Raw genomic sequence first — 20,184 nt, forward strand, 5'->3', positions numbered from 1 at the left:
GAAGACACAAAAAATGGAAAAATATTCCATGTTCAGGGATTGGAAGAATCAATACTGTTAAAATGTCCATACTACCCAAACTAATTTACAAACTCAATGTGATCCCAATCAAAATACCAATGATACTCTTCTCAGATCTAGAAAAAAAGACCATAAAATTCATATTGAAACGCAAGAGAGAGACCTGAATAGTTAAAGCAATCTTAAAACAATACAAAGTGAGAGGCATCACAATATCTTATTTCAAGACATATTACAGGGCATTTAAAATCAAAACAGCCTGGTACTGGCATAAAAAAAGAAACAGATTAGAGACCCCAGAAATTAAACCACGCATCTACAACCAAATGAGCAAACATCAATTCATGGAGAAAGGACAATCTCTTCAAAAAATGGTGTTGGGAAAATTGGATCTCCACATGCAGAGGTATGAAACAAGATCCCTACCTTAAACCTTATACAAATCAACTCACAATGGATCATGGATCTGAACCTGAGTCCCGAAACCATCAAATTACTAGAGGAAGACATAGGGGAACACTGCAAGACACTGGCAAAGGCAAAGACTTCTTGAATAAGACCCAGAAGCACAGGAAATAAAAGCAAAAATAGACAAATGAAATTTCATCAAGCTAAGAAGCTTCTGCACTGCAAAGGAAGCACTCGGGAGAGAGTATTTGCAAACTATGCAACTTATAAAAGATTAATATCCAGGATCCATAAAGAGCTCAAGAAACTCAACAACAACAAATAGTCCAGTTAAGAAATGGGCAACAGACATGAACAGGTACTTTTTAAAGGATGAAATACAAATGGTCATCAGACACATGAAAAAAATGCTCAGGATTACTAGCCATCAGGGAAATGCAAATAAAAACCATGAGATTTCACCTCACCCCAGTTAGACTGGCTATGATCCAAAAATCATAAAATAGTAAATGCTGATGTGGATGTGGGGAAAAGAGTACACTAATACACTGTTCGTGAGAATGTAAACTAATGCAACCATTATGGAAGACAGTGTGGAGATTCCTCAGAAAAGTTAAAATAGATCTACTAAGTGACACAGACATCCTACTCCTGGGAATTTACTCAAAGGGGATGAAATTAGCATATGAAAGAGTGATCTGTACCCTGAAGTTTATTGTAGCTCACTTCATAATAGCTAAGATACGGAATCAACCCAAATGTCCACCAAATGGTGATTGAATAAAGAAATTGTGGCATAAACACATGATAGATCCTGCTCAACCATAATAAAGAATGAAATTCTGCCTATTGCAACAAAATGGATGTAACTGGAAACCAATATGCTTACTGAAATAAGCCAGTCCCCAAAAGACAAATGTCAAATGTGTTCTGTGATTTGTGGCAAATAATATAAGAATACAAAAATGTATATGAGTGTAATTGACATTCTGAGATTTGATTTTTTATAGCCCTTGGGCCCCTGCACCCACGCTGGAGACCCGTTGGAAGCTCCTGGCTCCTGGTTTCAGATCAGCTGCAGCCATTTTGGGGTAGTGAACCCAGTGGATGAAAGACCTCTCTCTCTCTCTCCACTTCTGCCTATCTGTAACTCTGATTTTCAAATAAATAAATAAATCTTTTACAAAAAACTGTATATATGAAAAACATGAAATGTGTTCCCATTATATAAATAAAACACTTAAAATGACTACAGCACACAGGTGCTCACCTGCTGGATGCTGGGACCATCCAGGCTGCAGGTGTGCTTTCCCTCTCACTGCGTGTACTGAAGCTTCCATGATCTCTGCTGCTCGGGAGACAGCTCTGCTGGTCGGCTCCGGGAGTTTGGAAAGAGACAGAAGCTGAGCTGGGGAAGTGACATCCCTTTTCTTGAGGTTTCTGTGGCACAAGATATAAATATTCATTAGAGAAATACCACCTCTGTCCTGTGCTTCTTGGCAGTAGTGCCTTTCAGGTATCCTTCCCACTAGCCCGTCATCAGATAATGGTAATCTCTTTGCCGAGATTTGCAGTCTGACATGATCAGAAGGGACATGTGGGAATTTATTTGTTCTTGTTCCAGAGTCCTATTAAGACCTTCAGTTAGTTCTGCCGAATTGATTCCCAGGATAACTGTGGATGTTATTCCATTTTGAACCTGGTTCTCTGGGCTGTGTGCTTCCTTCTATTTTCTCAATAAAAGTATGTTTTTATTTTTTTGCTTAAAAAAGATATAAATATTCATTTGTGGCTGCTTTAGGATGTAATTTCTAATTAATCAGGCATCTACTGAGTAACAACTGCCAGGTAACACGCTAGGCACTGCATGGATACAAAGATGTGAGCCGCGGTGAGGGTGGCCCAGCCAACATGATGGTGGCAGGTGTAGGAAGGCTGTGGTAAGCACAGGTGTGGAGCTGGCAGGGAAACCCCGACCTGCTGAGTGTTCCATCCAGAAGCATCTTCTCAGAAGCACCCACCTCATAGCGTTCTGTTGTGGGAGAAAAAGCCCCTCATTGCTCTTTGCAGTCATTTGTTAGCTACAGGTCAATGGATCACTTACATTTTTCTTCTATTAATAATTACTCAAAATACATAGAGCTTGCTGAGTGGAAGTAACAGACACGAATCCAAAATCCATCTCAGCAAAAGACTAACAGGAAAAAGACTAACAGGAAAATATTCAGACATAATCCAACTTGACGGCTGTGCAAAGGGCAGTGGCAGTGGCAGGCCCCTTCCTAAGGTTGATGGTGGAGGCAGGGCAGACCCCACCTCCCAGAAGCTGTGCCTAGAAGGGACCCTCAGTGACAGGCCATGCAAAAAGTATAAATGTCTGGGCCCTGTCAAAGGACAAATTATTCCACCATCCCTACTCCACCCAAAAGATGTAAAATCAGCACCCAAGTCCCTAACTCCCCAGTCAGGCTCTCCTTCCTGAAGGTACCTGCGAGGCTGTGGAGACTTAGTGACCTCCCAGGCCACAGCCCACCCCTGTACCCAGAGCAGCTGGCCACATGTGTGCTGCTGGCTTTCCCTGATGTGAGCGCCTCCCTGGTTGCTCTCGGAATTCCCCACCACCTCTTTACTCCCCACCAGTTTAAGGAAACCAAATGTGGAAGGAATGCAGATATTTTAGCTTTAACACCATCAGTATTCAGAAATATCTGAATAATTAGCTCCCTGTTCATTGCTCATGTGTTCCCTGAACTGACAGATTCATATGTACATCACACACATGCACACTCATCACCTACATTCATGTGTATCACACATTCCTGCACATGTAAAAACTCCCATGCACTCTCACGCAGACACATGCTTATGCTTCTCCCGTTCATCTCTTGGTGCCACACCACCTAACGTCTCAGACTTTCTTGGACCAGATCTGAAGGTGGCATCTGATGGCACTTGGACAGTCTCATCACCTTCTCATCCTGCACCAACCTGTGTCTGCAAGTCTGCTGGTTCAGTCTCTGCGTGCGTGAAGAATCCGCAAACTCCCCAGAGCACGGGGCAGAGGGCCCCACGTCTAAGGAAGCAGGCTCCTGACCCTGCCAGAGCAGCGTTGCACCTGTTCCAGGGCTTAGTCCTGAACGTTCCCTCAGCTGCACGCAGGAAGATGGGAAGGGCAGAGACGAGGCCCCGGGAACCTGAGCGCAGCTCCCAGTACTGAGCTGGACGACAGCGTCACCTTGCAGGTGCCTGACCTCCACTGCACTCCGGTGAGTCCAAGCCTGGCAGGTCTGCAGGTGCTCTTGCAGAGGCAATTCTGCAGGGCAGCCTTCATCTGCAACCGTGCAGCTGTGAGTGCACAACGCCACTGCAACGCTCACGTGCTTACTACACAGTGTACACACACGTTCTTAGTCTACAGATACACATCTGGGCATTGACACATGCATACGCAAACAAGCTCTTATTCTACAGTGTATGCACATGTGCAGGTATGTGTTCTTCTGTAGGTATGTGTGTGCATTAACACAGGCATGTACATATGTTGTTCCATAGTCTATGCACATACATATGCTCTCCTATTATAACCGTGTCTATGCACTGACACATACATGAACACAAATGCTCTTATTCTATGGATAAATGCGCCTGTGCATCAGCATGTGTGTGCGCACACACATTGTTTTTCTACAGGCACATGTGGGTACGTCGGCGCAGGACCAGGCACCCAGGCAGGGGTGGGGGGTGTCTCCGGTGGCGTCTCTTTTCCCCCAGCTGTCCTAGCTCCTGAGGAGGGGCCCCTTCCTCCATCAGGGCTTTGGTGGCTTTCTGCTTTTAAACCAGGTTATGTGGAACAGTGTCATGGATCACGTGCTTTTCTTCTCTTTTGCTAAAGAAAGACTCAGAGTAAACACGGTTCTGTCAGCTGCTTACACGGGTCACGGGAGAAGCGAATCATCTCGTGTGGGAAACGGTGGCTGGGGCCTGTTTAGGAAGCCACGGAGAAGGCGCGGGCGCCGGCCGCATCCTACCTGCGCATGGTCAGCTGCAGCGCGCCGTCCACCAAGGCCCTGCTCTCCTCCAGGACGCGCAGGACCCGCGCCGCGCCCGCCTGCCCTGCGGAAGAAGCAGCGGTCACTGGACGTGGACACGAGGCGCGGCCAAGGCCAGTCGGGGCTGCCTGCCCCTGCCCGTCTCCCTCGCATGCTCATGTGACAGAAGCCTTGGGATTCAAGAAACCAGCACGTCCAGAAAGACAACAGCCCACGAGGTCAGCAGACCGGAAGCCCCGCCCTCCCTTCTCCAGCACCACACCCGGCACCAGGCTCCTGAGATCCCCTCTGACCGACCCCAGCTAGGCCGCCGCTCAGAGCTGCACTGCGCCCCCTGCTGGTGAGACCGCAGACTTGGAATAAGGCTGCACACCTTCCTGGTAGACTTTCCCATCAGCAGGAAATATTTTTCAGATTTGAGCCGGGGAGAAATGGAAATTTTCCACCGGGCAGTCATCGGAAGATTAGCTCTTCAGAAGGAAGCACATCTTCACTCTTCAAAAATGAGCACAGAGCATGCGCCTGCTGCTCTCCACGGACTCAGGGCGGTCCTTTGCTGTTGGTGATGGTGAAAAGTAACTAGACGAGGCCCCAGGCCCCGTCTTACCTGTTACTTACCCCCGAGGCGCTGTCTGCCTCTCAGGATGAGTGGGAAGAAGACGCAGGTGCAGGCCACCGCCAGTGTGAGAGCCAAGGCCACAAGTCCTCTCATTCTGCCTGCAGGGAGCACACAGCAGGCCGGGGTCAGGGGCCGGACCACTGGACCTGGTTCTTAGCATCTGGCCAGTGAGAATCTGCACTAACTGGGCCGTCCAGCCCCTGCCTGGAGGCTGAGGCCCTACCCGCCCAGGGAGGGATGGGAGCCCCATGAGAGCCTGAGCGCCCTCTGGAGTCGGTGGGATGCATCACCACGGCCCCACGCAGGCCCTCAAGTCCTAACTCTGAAAACAGCTCTCTCCTGACAGGCAGCTGCAGCCGCCACAGTATCTCAGCAGCAACTACTCTGATGCACAGTGATGTCAATCATGTGAGATTACTCGGTCATGGGGAATAACATAATTCTGCTTCCCCAGTATGTCACATGGAACAAAAATCCCACGCCAGGATTTCAGCCTTTATAAAAGCAGGAAACGGGGCCTCTCGCTGCCCCTGAACCTCTCGCTGCATTTTTGCACTCAGCAGGCTCAGAGCTCCGGAGCCGCGAGATTCAACTTCAGCAGTTCCTCCTTTCAAATCTTTGCTTCACCTTGCGCTTGCTGAGGCTGCTGCTGAGCCACTGGGCTTGCTGAGCAGGGTGGCGCTGGTGACGCCGTCCTGACGGGATCTGCCTCGCTGCAGGGCCGGACACACCCGCACACTGGAGCTGGAGCCCCTGCACACCCAGCCCTCATCCGCCCATCCTATGCTAATAGCAGCTCCCCGTGTCTGCCCCGACACTGGCCTCTCCTGGACCACTTCACAGGGTCACTGATGGATTTCTCCTGGAAAGTAGAAAAATTAGTTTCCCAGCCTGACCTTTCTTGCTCTCTCAGCCGACACACAGCAGGGTCCTCTGTCGCTGGCTGGGACTCTGCCCAGGTGTCACCCTCACTTGCTTCCCAGGGGTCAGCCACCACCATATAAACCCATGCTATGCTCTGCTGCCCACTCGAGCACCTGGGAAGTGGGGAGGCGTCCACCTCTGTGGCCGCAGAGTGGCGGCTGGTGCTGTGTGTGCGCCAGTTCCTCCGCCCTGGCTGGTCAGAGGCCAGGCGTCACATCACTGAGGTCACACCTGAGGTCCAGCCCCTCGCCACGCGTGCAGAAAGGAAGGGAAAGACGTTTGCATGTGGAGAAAGGGCAGACCAAGCAGGACCATCACCACGTGACAGCAGCACTGTCCTCTGTTGTGCTCAGAGTTGAAGGGTGGGAGTGGGGGTGGGGGACAGACAGTGAGTCTCCAGTGTCAACTGGTTGGAGCTGCTTCTGGGCCTGTGGGTGACCACAAGGCACTTTGGGCTGGCCCCGAGTGGTTTCCTGGTCACTGAAAGGTTGATCTCTTTGCTGGGGGAGTGACGCGTGCCACCCAGGGTGCTCGTGCAGGACAGAGCCCCACCCCATCCAGAGAGGCCCAGAGTCCTGCGGGATGCTCAAGACAAAGGCCACAGTGACTCCTCGGAGAGCCGGGGGCATGTGGTCTGTGTCCAGGCCGCTTACCTCAGAGAACGCCAAGCTAACATGCCCAGTGGGTGACACAGGCGGACCTCCACGGAGATTTTCATCCCGGCTCACCGCTGATCTGAGACTCTGACCTTCTCCATTTCCATGAAAGTCTTGAGTTCCCACTTTATGAAAACCATCACTCTCTCTTATTTCCCTCATTAGGACTCATCCAAATGTGCTGCTTCTTCCTCTTGGAGGAGAGAGACTAAGCCCTGAAACGTAAGGTGCCTGAGTGTCAGCCTGCGGTGGGGCACATCACGCCCAAGTGTGGTGGTGGGCACGAGAAAGGGACCGCTGAAGGTGCTGACCTGGAACGTCAGAGCCTGTGCCATCAGCTGGCTCTGGAGGCTGAGGCTGAGGCTGAGGCTGAGATGTGAGGCTGGAGGCAGCCGGGACTCACTGGGGAACGCCGTGGGCAGCTCACGTCCTTTGCAGGAAGAGAAGCCGACTAGAGAGGTGAGGTGACCACTCAGAATCCAGCAAGGAAGGGGTAGCGATGCTCTCCCGCTGCTGGGACTCGTGTCCATGTGGGGAGCCCGCACCCTCCCCGTGGGACTCGTGTCCGTGTGGGGAGCCCGCACCTTCCCCGTGGGACTCGTGTCCGTGTGGGGAGCCCTCACCCTCCCCGTGGGACTCGTGTCCGTGTGGGGAGCCCTCACCCTCCCCGTGGGACTCGTGTCCATATGGGGAGCCCGCACCCTCCCCGTGGGACTCGTGTCCGTGTGGGGAGCCCTCACCCTCCCCGTGGGACTCGTGTCCGTGTGGGGAGCCCTCACCCTCCCCGTGGGACTCGTGTCCGTGTGGGGAGCCCTCACCCTCCCCGTGGGACTCGTGTCCATATGGGGAGCCCGCACCCTCCCCGTGGGACTCGTGTCCGTGTGGAGAGCCTGCACCCTCCCCGTGGGACTCGTGTCCGTGTGGAGAGCCTGCACCCTCCCCGTGGGACTCGTGTCCGTGTGGAGAGCCTGCACCCTCCCCGTGGGACTCGTGCCCGTGTGGGGAGCCCGCACCCTCCCCGTGGGACTCGTGTCCGTGTGGGGAGCCCGCACCCTCCCCATGGGACTCATGTCCGTGTGGGGTGCACACACATAGGCTGGCATAAAGGTACGTGTACAACTGTACAACTGCCAAGTTCACACAGTACTAAGGGGTCTTGTGTGTCTGTGTGGCTCAGTGACCCCCACAACTCCACAAAAGAACATTGTGACTTTGACGTCAAACCTTGAGTCAACAGCAGGTGTGCCTCCTTCAGCAGCCCGTCGAGCGTGGAGAACCCTTTGCGCCCGTCAGAGCACTCCAGCTGCTTCTGTGTCACCAGGCACTCGTGTCCCAGCCCTGGGGGAGGCTGCAGGGCTCCCCACACGGACACGAGTCCCCGCCCGGCAGGTGCTGCGTGCTGTCCATGGTGAGGAGGATGCTTGCCTGCTGCCTCCCGAGTCACACACAGTGCACATCTGCCTCAGACCACGGCTTTCCGTGCGGGGCGGACAGGCAGGCTCTCCCCAGGCTCTCACAGTCCCAAAACTGCTCTTTCCAAGCTCCCCTCCAGCCCAGGACACCAAAGTCCACGGATCCCTCACTACCCTCACCCAGGACACCCACACCCAAGATCCTATACTACCCTCACCCCAGGACACGATACCCACACATCCTATACTACCCTCCACCCCAGGACACAACACCCACACATCCTATACTACCCTCACCCCAGGACACCCACACCCACACATCCTATACTACCCTCACCCCAGGACGCGACACCCACATATCCTATACTACCCTCCACCCCAGGACACCCACACCCACACATCCTATACTACCCTCACCCCAGGACACCCACACCCACACATCCTATACTACCCTCCACCCCAGGACGCGACACCCACATATCCTATACTACCCTCCACCCCAGGACACAACACCCACATATCCTATACTACCCTCTACCCCAGGACACCCACACATCCTATACTACCCTCCACCCCAGGACACCCACACCCACACATCCTATACTACCCTCACCCCAGGACGCGACACCCACACATCCTATACTACCCTCCACCCCAGGACACAACACCCACACATCCTATACTACCCTCCACCCCAAGACACCCACACCCACACATCCTATACTACCCTCCACCCCAGGACACCCACACCCACACATCCTTACTACTCTCTACCCCAGGACACCCACACCCACACATCCTATACTACCCTCCACCCCAGGACACAACACCCACACATCCTATACTACCCTCCACCCCAGGACACCCACACCCACACATCCTATACTACCCTCCACCCCAGGACATGACACCCACATATCCTATACTACCCTCCACCCCAGGACGTGACCCACACATGCCACACTACCCTCCACCCCAGGACACCCACACCCACACATGCCACACTACCCTCCACCCCAGGACACCCACACCACATATCCTATACTACCCTCCACCCCAGGACACCCACACCCACACATCCTATACTACCCTCCACCCCAGGACACGACACCCACATATCCTATACTACCCTCCACCCCAGGACACAACACCCACACATGCCACACTACCCTCCACCGCAGGACACCCACACCCACACATCCTATACTACCCTCCACCCCAGGACGCAACACCCACACATCCTATACTACCCTCCACCCCAGGACACCCACACCCACACATCCTATACTACCCTCACCCCAGGACACCCACACCCACACATCCTATACTACCCTCCACCCCAGGACGCAACACCCACACATCCTATACTACCCTCCACCCCAGGACACGACACCCACACATCCTATACTACCCTCCACCCCAGGACACCCACACATCCTATACTACCCTCCACCCCAGGACACCCACACCCACACATCCTATACTACCCTCCACCCCAGGACACCCACACATCCTATACTACCCTCCACCCCAGGACACCCACACATCCTATACTACCCTCCACCCCAGGACACCCACACCCACACATCCTATACTAGCCTCACCCCAGGACGCGACACCCACACATCCTATACTACCCTCCACCCCAGGACACCCACACCCACACATCCTATACTACCCTCCACCCCAGGACACCCACACCCACACATCCTATACTACCCTCCACCCCAGGCGCAACACCCACACATGCCACACTACCCTCCACCCCAGGACACCCACACCCACACATCCTATACTACCCTCCACCCCAGGACGCGACACCCACACATGCCACACTACCCTCCACCCCAGGACACCCACACCCACACATGCCACACTACCTTCCACCCCAGCGCTGTGCTGTCCTTTCAGAACTTTTTTCTTTATTTTGTTAAGACCACCAGGTTGTCCCCCTCCCCTCTGAGCACTCCCAGTGTCCTCTGCTCCACATCTATGATTTCTACCTCACCCCAAATGTAGAATCCCCAAGTGCTGTCCTCCTCCTCCCTGTGCAGGCTCTTCCTAGACGTCACCAGATCCCCGGGCTGCACACACTGCTGAAACCCCTCACAGCTCCTGTTTCCAACTCTTCTGAGCCCAGAGCGCGGGCCAACCTTGCACCGTTCACATGGGCACCTCAAAGACATCTTAACATGCACATCCCGTACTCAGCTTGTGGCTCACCCACCCAAGCCCCTCCCCACCGTGGCCAGAGGCTGCGCTGTCACCAGCACCCACATCTGCGCTCTCTCCTCTGTCGTCACAACCCTGCCTGGTCCCAGAGAAGAAGAGCTGCCACAGAACAAAGAGGCTCGCTCACTGCCAGCCCCGGAGAGACCGCCTCCACCCAGAGATGCCAACCTTCCAGCCGAGCACACAGAGGAAGCCACGACTCCCAGTGGCCACACGGATCCACAATTTGGCCACCTCCTTACCCTTCGTGGCCCAGCAATTCCACTGGAAGTCACATTTATGATTCTGTGACCGAGAGTGCAGGATTCAGGGGCAGGAGTTCTGACAGCTCCCCCCTCAGAGAAGCCAGGAAGGCTGACCTGGGAACATGCGCTTACCGGGGGCCACACAACAGTCTACCCATACATGCCGCAGGGAACCAGCCTGCATCACACCCATGAACACGACGTAGGAGGCTGTGTGCTGCTGAGCAGGAAGTGCCTCGGCCCCCTCCTTTCTACATCTTGGACACCCCGAGCCCTTGCTGTAAAGTCCTGGCAACTGCTTCTCAGGCAGCTCCTCTAGAGAGCGACACCGTCCCACTGCTCGTCACAGGAACACAAAGCTTCCCTCTGGGCAACCCCCACGTGCGGCTGACTCTTCAGTGACACACCAGGTGGGTGGAGCGCCACTGTCTGCTGAAAGCACTGCACTGATCTGTCATCTTGGGATCTGCGCCATGTCCAGATGCAGCTGTCACTGGTGCCATCCTGCTTCCCAGCTGTGCCGGCTGAACATCGGATGGACGTGCTGTCCATGTCCGAGAATGAAATTCCTCACGGCAGTCAGGGGAAGCACTTTGCAGCACTCAGGAAGGGAACCTGAGGAAGGGGCTTAAGTTCAACAGCACTGTGTACCACTGAGCCAGCGGAAAACACAGCGCCTTTCAGTAAGAAGCCAGACCAAACAGTGAACCGGTTCTGAGAGGTCTGTGACATGAAACAACTTAGCCTAACAGTTTATGGCACGAAAAGTGGGCAGGCTGAATGGGGAAATATACAAGTGAGCAAATTGAACAGCTGGGTGTCAAGATGCTGAACACAATGGATTGTGTCCTAGCCTGTGCCACAGATACAACATGTTAGATTCTCAAGTGGAAGGAAAGACTTGTCAAGTGTTATTTTTAATTAAGTTATTTATTTAAGAGTCACAGGGAGAGAACGGGCTCCCATCACTGGTTCATTCCCAAATGCTCACGATGGTTGAAGCTGGGTAGAGCCTGAACTGAGTAGCCGGGAACTTAACCTGGGTCACCTGACTACCACTGCTCAAGGTCTGCATCAGCAGGAAACCAGAAGGGGCTGCATCCGGGGACAAGACCTAGAGACACTGAAGTGGGATGTGAGTGTTTAACCACTAAGCTAAACGCCTACTCCCTCAGCACAGTTTTAAATACCTGGGAGAATCTATCCTGGCCAAGCACTGGGCTGACAGAGACAGCAATGAGAAACCACAGGGAACTGGACTTCCAACAAGAGAATGTTTAAGCACAGGTAAACAAATATTAGAATGTCATGCATTGGGAAAATTTTCTTGGTTTTACTATCTTACTCTCACACAATTTGTGCCATATTTTTAGAGATCATTTAGTTAATCCTTTTTCTCACAAGTGAAGACTGAATCAACAAAGATTTTGCTACTTTTCCAGAGCTTCACAGAACATGTGAGAAAAGAGGTGAGTGGGGCCGGTGCTGTGGCGCAGAGGGTTAAAGCCCAGCTTCACAGACCATGTAAAAACATACAAGTGTCATAGCTTAACAGGCCGTGTAAAAGCAGACATGTGTGTCACATTTCACAGAGCATGCAGACAGTGTCAAAACCTCAGATAGTGTTAAAGCAGACACAATCGTCCAAGCCTCACAGATGGTGTAACAACAGAAGGGTTTCAAAACCTCACAATTCATATAACAACAGACACAACCGTCACAACCTCACAGACCATGTAAGAAAACAGAGTGGTGTCACAGGCTCAGAATGCATAAGAACAGACAAGGGGATCACAGCCTCATTGATGGTGTGAGAAAAGACACGAGCGTCACAGCCTCAGAGCTGTTAAAACAGACATGGGTGTCAGAGCCTCTCATGATATGTGAGAATTGACATAAGCAGCAGTCTCACAGACCATGTAAGAACATGCATGATTGTCTCAGCCTCATAGACCACATCAGAACAGACTAACAGACCATGTAAGAATAGACACAGTGTCACGGCCTCACAGACCGAGTGAGGTCACAGCATCACAGACTGTGATAGACGTGAGTGTCAAGTCTCACAGACTGTAAGAACAGATGCGGTTGTCAGACTCAGACTGTGCAAGAATAGACAGGAGCCTCACAGCCTCACAGAGCATGTTAGAGCAGACTCAGATGTTACAGCCTCAGATGACACATAAAACAGACACGGGTGTCACAGCCTCAGACCACGTAAGGACAGACACGAGTGTCACAGCCTCACAGACTGTGCAACAACAGACATGAGCATCAGTCTCATAGCCCTTGTAAAAAGAGACACGGTGTCAACACCTCAGACTGTGTACGAATAAATTCGTCACAACCTCACAGATTGTATAAAACAAACATGAATGTCACAGCCTCACAGACCATATAAGTACAGACATGGTAGTTATACACTCACAGTCCATGTGAAAACAGACACGGGTGTTACAGGCTCACAGACCATGTTAGAGCACACATGATTGTCACAGCCTCATATACCATAAAAGAGCAGACAAGTTCACAGTCTAACAGACAATGTAAAACAAGACAGTGTGGGGAGCAACTCGGACTAGACTAAGTTACTGGAATTAAGACTTATTCTATGCATCTGCTCTCCCACAATATGGCGCTGGGAGAGGAGAAAACAGCTTCTACACAGCTGCCTCTCGCCAATTTGATGAGCTGCAGGAGCTGATCCTGCTCCTGATTGGAGGAGAGCAGTGTGCTCGGCGTGTGGGTAGCAGAGTTGGAATTGGTGGAAGAGGACTATAAAGGAGGAGAGAGACGGCATGCACCAGGAACATCTAAGGGGAACATCCGGATAACATCTGAGCCCCTGAGAGAGCCGGCCGGTGGTGTGCTGCTCCCCCGCGGAAGTGGGGAAAGTGGCAGGGGGTACCGCCCTTCCACGGAGGTGGAAGGATCGGCAGCCAACCCGGGAAGGACCAGCAGCAAACCCGGGAAGGGCCGAGCAGACAAAAGAACAGCACAGGGTCCTGTGTTGTTCCTCCATGAAGAGGGGGAGCGACAAGACAGGAGTTTATAGCCTCACAGGCTGTATAAGAACATACAGGAGTGTACAGCACACAGAACTTGATAGAACAGACATGGATGTCAAAGCCCTCAGACTGTGGAAGAACAGCCATGAGCACTGCAGCATCACAGATGAAGGAAGAACAGACATGGTGTTACAGTCATACAGATCATGTAACAGACACAAGTGTCATAGCCTCACAGACCATGCAAGAACACACACAGACGTCACAGCCTCACAGACTGTATGGACATAGGTGTGAAAACCTCACAGATGGTGTAAGAACAGACATGGTTTTCAAAGCTTCGTAGATCATGTAAGAGCAAACACAGGTGTCAAAGTCTCACAGATGTGAAAACAGACATGAGTTTCACAGCCGCACAGACTATGTGAGAAAAGACCTGGGAGCCAAACCCTCACAGATCATGTAAGAACAGAAACAGGTTCTAAAGCCTAACAGATACAGGTGTCACAGCCTCACAGCGCCTGGGAGCACAACCCAGATGTGACACATCTCACAGGTGGTGTAAGAAAAGCCACGGCGTCAGAGTCTCACAGACTGTGCAAGGATGTGCGTGAGTGTCACAGCCTCACAGCCGGTGTAGGAACAGACGCAGGTGTCACAGCCTCACAGTACAAGAACAGACACGGGTTTAAAACTTCACAGACCACGTTAAACAGACACAAGTGTCAGACACGTTTCAAAGCCTCACACACTGTGTAAGGACTGACTCGAGTGTCACAGCTTCACAGATCCTGTAAGAACAGATGCAGCTGTCACAGCTACACAGACCATGAAAGACAGACACAGTGTCATAGCTTCACAGACTGTATAAAGCAGACACCCATGCCACTCCCTCACAGACCAACATACAGGGGACAAAGCCACATGGTCAGTTTAAGAGCAGACGTGAGTATCACAGTCCACACTCAGTGTGAGAACAGACTTGGGTTTCAAAGCTTCGCAAGCGTCACACCCTCACAGACCATGTCAGGACAGACACAGCGTCAAGCCTCACAGGGCACAAGTGTCACACCTCTGGCACGCGCATATCAGAGCACCAGACTAGTAAGAGCAGACACGGTGTCAGAACCTCACAGATGGTGTTAGCATAGAAATGTGTTCCAAAGTCCCATGTTAAGCACAGACGTGAGTGGTGAGGCCCAGGCAACTCTGGCTTGCTGACCAGGTCATAGCAGAAGGTCGTCTCAGCAAGGCCTGAGAAGGACATCTTAGAGGTTTCAGGTTTGTTGGGAACTACACTCTGCATAAGCAAGCCGGAGCTTCCTGGTGGTCCCACTAATGATTGCTGTATTCCCAGTTTTGGGGAAGAACACTTAGTCACGTTATCCCCAAAGTGTCCGTTGTTTGTAGAATTTTAATCAAGCAGAATGTTAGTGTAGAAGAAAGGGTTGATGCTTTACACAAGGTTAAGCTGTTTGTGGAAAAGAAAAGGCAACAGGCTCTCTGGTATGTACCTCCCACTAGAATAAAGATAAATGTTATTAAAGCTTTAATTCAATATATACTACAAATACAACAATGGTTAGGATATCAAAACTGTGGAATAGATCTAAGTGAAACTTTAAATAAATACAATAAAGAAATGAGAGTTACAGAAAGAACTGCAAAGGGGTTACATTTTAAAAAGGGCCTGCTTTGAACATTGGGGCTTCTAGTAAAGATTAGACTAGGAAGGTAATACTCCAGCTTGTGTAGCCAATTCCTGCATAGCTCGACAGCACTCCAGGCCTCGACTTTTGTGGGCAGTCCGTTACCTCACACCTGTCCGTGATTGTAACCCATGCTCTGAATATGCCCTTGAAAATCAAAGAAATTGTAATTAGAAAAAAAACCAGACTTGTTATTGTGAGAAAAAAGAATCATTATGTGACATGATATAAAAATAATCTGGGGCTCGAGAGCCAGAGCCACGCCATCAGCCTTGCTGTGAGCGAGCGCCGACACCTCTCACCTTGGGCCCCTGGACTGGCTGGAGCTGGTCTCCGGCACGTGAGTTTCGAAGCTCCCAGACAGCGTCAGAAGACACTTGTGTCACAGCTTCACTGAGCATGTGAAAACAGACTCAGGTGTGAAAACCTCACGGGTGGTATAAGAAAAGCCACAGGTGTCGCGGCCGGCCTGACCGTGTAAGGATGTGCGGGAGTGTCACGGCCTCATAGTCCACGTAAGCGCTGATGCACTGTCGCCGCCTCCCAGGCTGCACAAGAACAGACACAGGTGTCAGCGGCTCACAGACCACACGAGGACACGGGTTTCCATACGTCACAGACTACATTAAAACTGACAAAATATCCCCTCTTCACAGACTGTGCAAGAAGACATGAATGTCACAGCCAACAGATAAGACCGAGCACACAGGTGTAGTGGCTGCAGACTGTCTAACAGATAGGAATGTCACAGCCTCACAGATCATGTTAGAACCGAAACGGGAAGAATAGACTTAGTCGGTGGAAGGAGAGACACCAGTGTCACAGCCACACAGAGTGTCAGAACAGACTTGGTTTTAAGCCCTCACAGACCATATATGACCTGAGTGTCACAGCCTCACAGATGGTAAAAGAACTGCCCCCAGTGTCCCAGCCTCACAGATGTCAGGTCATACATGAGTGCCACAGGCTCACAGACTAAGAACAGACACGGGTGTCACAGCCTCACAGGCAGTGTAAGAACACACAGCCAAGTCACATCCTCATAGACCGTGTCAGAACAGACAGGAGTGTCAAAGTTTCACAGACGGCATAAGAACAGAAGTGGGTTTCAAACCTCACACACTGTGCAATCAGACACGAGTTTCACAGCCTCACAGACCGTGTAAGGCTGGGGAGTTTCTCAAGGGAAGAAGCGTGTAGCTCAGTGCTGGAGTTTCAAGAGCGCCTCCCAGCGGCTCAGCCCCAGCATCACACGTGTGGGTGGCATCATGGAGGCAGCAGGTGCAAGGGGAGACTTGGGAGAGACAGGAAGCCAGAGAGCCAGGCTTGCTTTTCTCACGATAACCTGCTGTCTCAGGAGCAACCCTGGGTCCTAGGAATGCATGTTAACTCCGTCATGGAGGGACCTACTCACCTCCACCAGGCTCCCACCTCTTATGGGTTCCAATGCCTGGGGACTGGGCTTCCAGCACATGAACCTCTGGGACACACATGCCCAAGCCAATTCACGAATTTAGGTTCAGAGTTTCCTAGGCGTAAGTTAAAAACTGAAGTGTTAGATTAGTCTAGTCGGTGCTTTCTCTGAGAATTATAGACTGAAAATCTGTAAAGTATAATTACAAGGTGGCTGTGGAGGCACACGAGTGTGCGCATGGTCACAGTAATCAAGGTTCTAGACATCTCATCTAGAACACTCCTTGCTATTGTAACAGGAATTCCGTGAATGAGTTCATACGTGATCTTCAGCTCCTAAGTTTCCTATCCGAGTCACAGCACCATTATGTCGCTCCCCCTCTTCGTGGAGGAACGACACTAAACCCTGCCTAGGCTTCATATCAGAGTCATGGCACCATTATGTCATTCCCCGTCTTCGTGGAGGAACGACACAGGACCCTGCGCTGTTCTTTTGTCTGCTCGGCCCTCCCCAGGTTTGCTGCTGGTTCTTCCCAGGTTGGCTACCTGCACAGGTGTTCCTTCAGATAGATGTTCCTGGTGCATGTTGTCTCTCTACTCCTTTATAGTCCTCTTCCACCAATCCCAACTCTGCTACCCACACGCCGAGTACGCTGCTCTCCTCCAATCAGGAGCAGCTCCTGCAGCTTGTCAAGTTAGTGAGAGGCAGCTGTGTAGAAGCTGTTTGCTCCTCTCCCAGCGCCATATTGTGGGAGAGCAGATGCATAGAATAAGTCTTAATTCCAGTAACAGTCTAGTCCGAGTTGCTCCCCACACAATAGGTGAAAGATGCGATGCCTCCAACCACAGTAATAAAACACGCTCTCTGAACGATGGAAAAGTTAAGAAAGCAGGAAGGTGGTGGCAGGCTGGGAGAAAACACCCGACAAAGATGCGGCTTCTGCTGTTCCCAACTAAGAAGGAACTCTTCCAACTAAGATGGTGAGAGTGGGCAGAGCTTTGGACACACGTGTCCCAGAGATGAGCGCCAGTGCCGCTGAGGCTCCCCCAAGGCTCCCGTGTGGCAGGCTTGGGGGAACTGTCACCGTGAGGCATGGAGGGGCTGCGGGACACATGTTCAACAAAGCGTCGGGAGCAGAAGACAAGCCCTGCACGGTGTGAGTCTTGTCTCTGATCCCACAGCTGGTGTGCCAGCACACACGTGACTTCCTGTGTCACCCCGTGTCCCGCAGCCCTGCTTAGTGGGCTAGGGGTGCTGGGATGGTACCTGGGGCTCTTTCGCAGCAGACTGGCTGTCACCTGAAGCAGGCACTGCCGTGTCGCCCCAGCCGCCTGCTGCTGGGTCTGAAGGCTGGTGCTGACCCCGCCCCTAGTGTCACTGTGGAGTCCTGGCCTCCAGGGTGACGGCAGGAGGAGGTGTGCTCCCCTGGGCACCTCATGGTCAGTCTCACCCTAGGGAAGTGTGCCCCGTGTGCTCCCCTGGGCACCTGACAGTCAGTCTCACCATAGGGAAGTGTGCCCCGTGTGCTCCCCTGGGCGCCTCACGGTCAGTCTCACCCTAGCGAAGCGTGCCCCGCGTGCTCCCCTGGACGCCTCACGGTCAGTCTCACCCTAGGGAAGTATGCCCCGTGTGCTCCCCTGGGCGCCTCATGGTCAGTCTCACCCTAGGGAAGCGTGCCCCGTGTGCTCCCCTGGGCGCCATCATTTAATGCGACAGGCCGGCTGGCCTCAGAAATAGCACTGGTGCCCTAAGAGAGGCCCCAGGGAGCCCCGCGCTCCTTCCCCAGCGGGTGGAGGAGCCGTAGGGGACCTCAGACCTGCAGCCTGCGTGCAGGAGAGGTGGGGCTCCACCCGCGGGAAGCTCCATTGTGCGGTTTGGTCCCCACAGCCCAGGGGAGGTCACACAGCCACACTGCCCTCTCGGCAACCCCACCCAGCTCCTCAGGGCTGGTCGTGGGAACCACGGGGGCGGGGCCTTGGGCAGGGGGTCTGTGAGGGGTGCGAGCCTCAGGCCTCAGGGACCCTGCCGGGCCCGGGAGGGGCGGCGGCAGAAATGGAAGCGTAGTGACAGGGTCACAGGGTGCGCGGCTCAGGACGCAGGGGCCGGCTCCAGCGGCGCCCTCAGGCCCTGGGCTCGCACAGGAGGGCGGGAGGTTGCCTGCTGCCTCCCCTCCAAGGGGGCCGCGCCCCAGCCCGGCGCCCGCGGGTCCTGGGGGCCCCGCCAGAGCTCCTGTGCCTCGGACGCCAGGCTCTGACCCGGTCTTCGTCCCGCACCGCCCCCTCCGCGAGCCGCCCCGGCCTCCTCACTGCAGCGCGTGCCGCAGGCTGAGACCCACAGTGACGGAGACCCTCACCTCAAGTCAGCGTCTTCGTCCATTTCCAGGACAAGATCCCTGCTCCTGGAGGGTCCGAACCTTCCTGGTGAGCAGCGCGCACCACACGGCGGCCTGGCGGACCAGCAGACGAGAACACCTGCGCCTGTGCGCACGGGCCTTTCTTTACCAACGCGGTCTCGCGAGAGAACGGGTCCAGTCCCTGGAGCCCCAACCACTCCTGAGACAGCACTAATCACACCCCCACTGCCAGGGCCCTGCCCAGGTCTCCCACCTGAGTCTCACCTCCTGCTGAGAGACCGCCAGGCCCTCCACCAGGGCCCGGCACCGCAGGCCTCTCTTCCCACCAGGCGCTCCTCCTAAACTCCACCACCTGGGGCTCCCCACACTCCAGACCACAGCTGCAGCACCTGGACCCAAGCCCTCCCGGGACCAGCCACAGCCAGCCGCAGTGTGCAGGGGCCCTGTGGATGGGTCACCGCTGTCACGTACAGCTGCGCCGGGACGTCCAGTCCAAAGTGCAAGTTGCAGTGTTACCACGACCCAGCTCAAGCGGCGCTAAGGAATCGGGCAGAGGCCGCTGACGATTTGCGGGGACACAGGAGACGCTGTGGCGCCTGACCCTACAGCTTGGCGTGTGTTTTCTCACCGTCCTCAGTGGTGACATTCAGCTGCCCTCAATTCAGCTCTCACTTGATGCAAACGAAGTGGAAAGCGCCCTCCCACTAGCACTCAAGGTGAAACTCTGGCTCATCTTCGGGGTCCCCAGTACGGTGTCCTGCCTGCAGAGGCCACCACAGAGGGTAGGGTGCGGAGAAGGGAGGAGAGAACCCAGAAGCCCCTGTGCCTGGGCTGACCTGGGCCCTGCGGAGGCCATGGGGAGCTGATTCGGAGTCTGGGGGCTGTGATGGGTGGGGCGGCGGGGGGGGGGGGGAGGTTGATGATGTGGGAATGTACTGTCAGAAAGGTGACCCTGGGAGCAAACACGGCCGAGCACTCACAGCACTGCAGTAAAGACCAGCTCCCAGCAGAGATGCTCACACTCACGGGGCTGAAGCCGGGACGCTCCTTGTCACGGGTGCACCGTGAGGTTCCTCAGAGATGAGCCCGGCCTCCGGTCACCTTCAGCACAGGCTGTCTGAGGTCTCCTTGGAC

General features: G+C 53.5%; 1 protein-coding gene across 1 annotated transcript in view; it reads right to left on the bottom strand.

Annotated features, from left to right (window-relative positions):
* The window catches only part of TPO (thyroid peroxidase), an 81,045-nt gene extending 61,855 nt beyond the window's left edge, over nucleotides 1-19,190 (bottom strand). The window contains exons 1-6 of the mRNA XM_070069763.1: nucleotides 19,051-19,190; nucleotides 6,989-7,128; nucleotides 6,675-6,892; nucleotides 5,097-5,195; nucleotides 4,458-4,542; nucleotides 1,700-1,869 (exon numbers count right to left, since the gene is read on the bottom strand). Of these exons, the coding sequence (XP_069925864.1) occupies nucleotides 1,700-1,869; nucleotides 4,458-4,542; nucleotides 5,097-5,190 (349 nt within the window). The 5' untranslated portion in view covers nucleotides 5,191-5,195; nucleotides 6,675-6,892; nucleotides 6,989-7,128; nucleotides 19,051-19,190. The remainder of the gene's footprint in view (nucleotides 1-1,699; nucleotides 1,870-4,457; nucleotides 4,543-5,096; nucleotides 5,196-6,674; nucleotides 6,893-6,988; nucleotides 7,129-19,050) is intronic.
* Between the last annotated feature and the right edge of the window lie 994 nt (nucleotides 19,191-20,184).

This window comes from Oryctolagus cuniculus, chromosome 2, assembly GCF_964237555.1.
Source record: "Oryctolagus cuniculus chromosome 2, mOryCun1.1, whole genome shotgun sequence".
In the NCBI taxonomy this organism is placed as follows: domain Eukaryota; kingdom Metazoa; phylum Chordata; class Mammalia; order Lagomorpha; family Leporidae; genus Oryctolagus; species Oryctolagus cuniculus.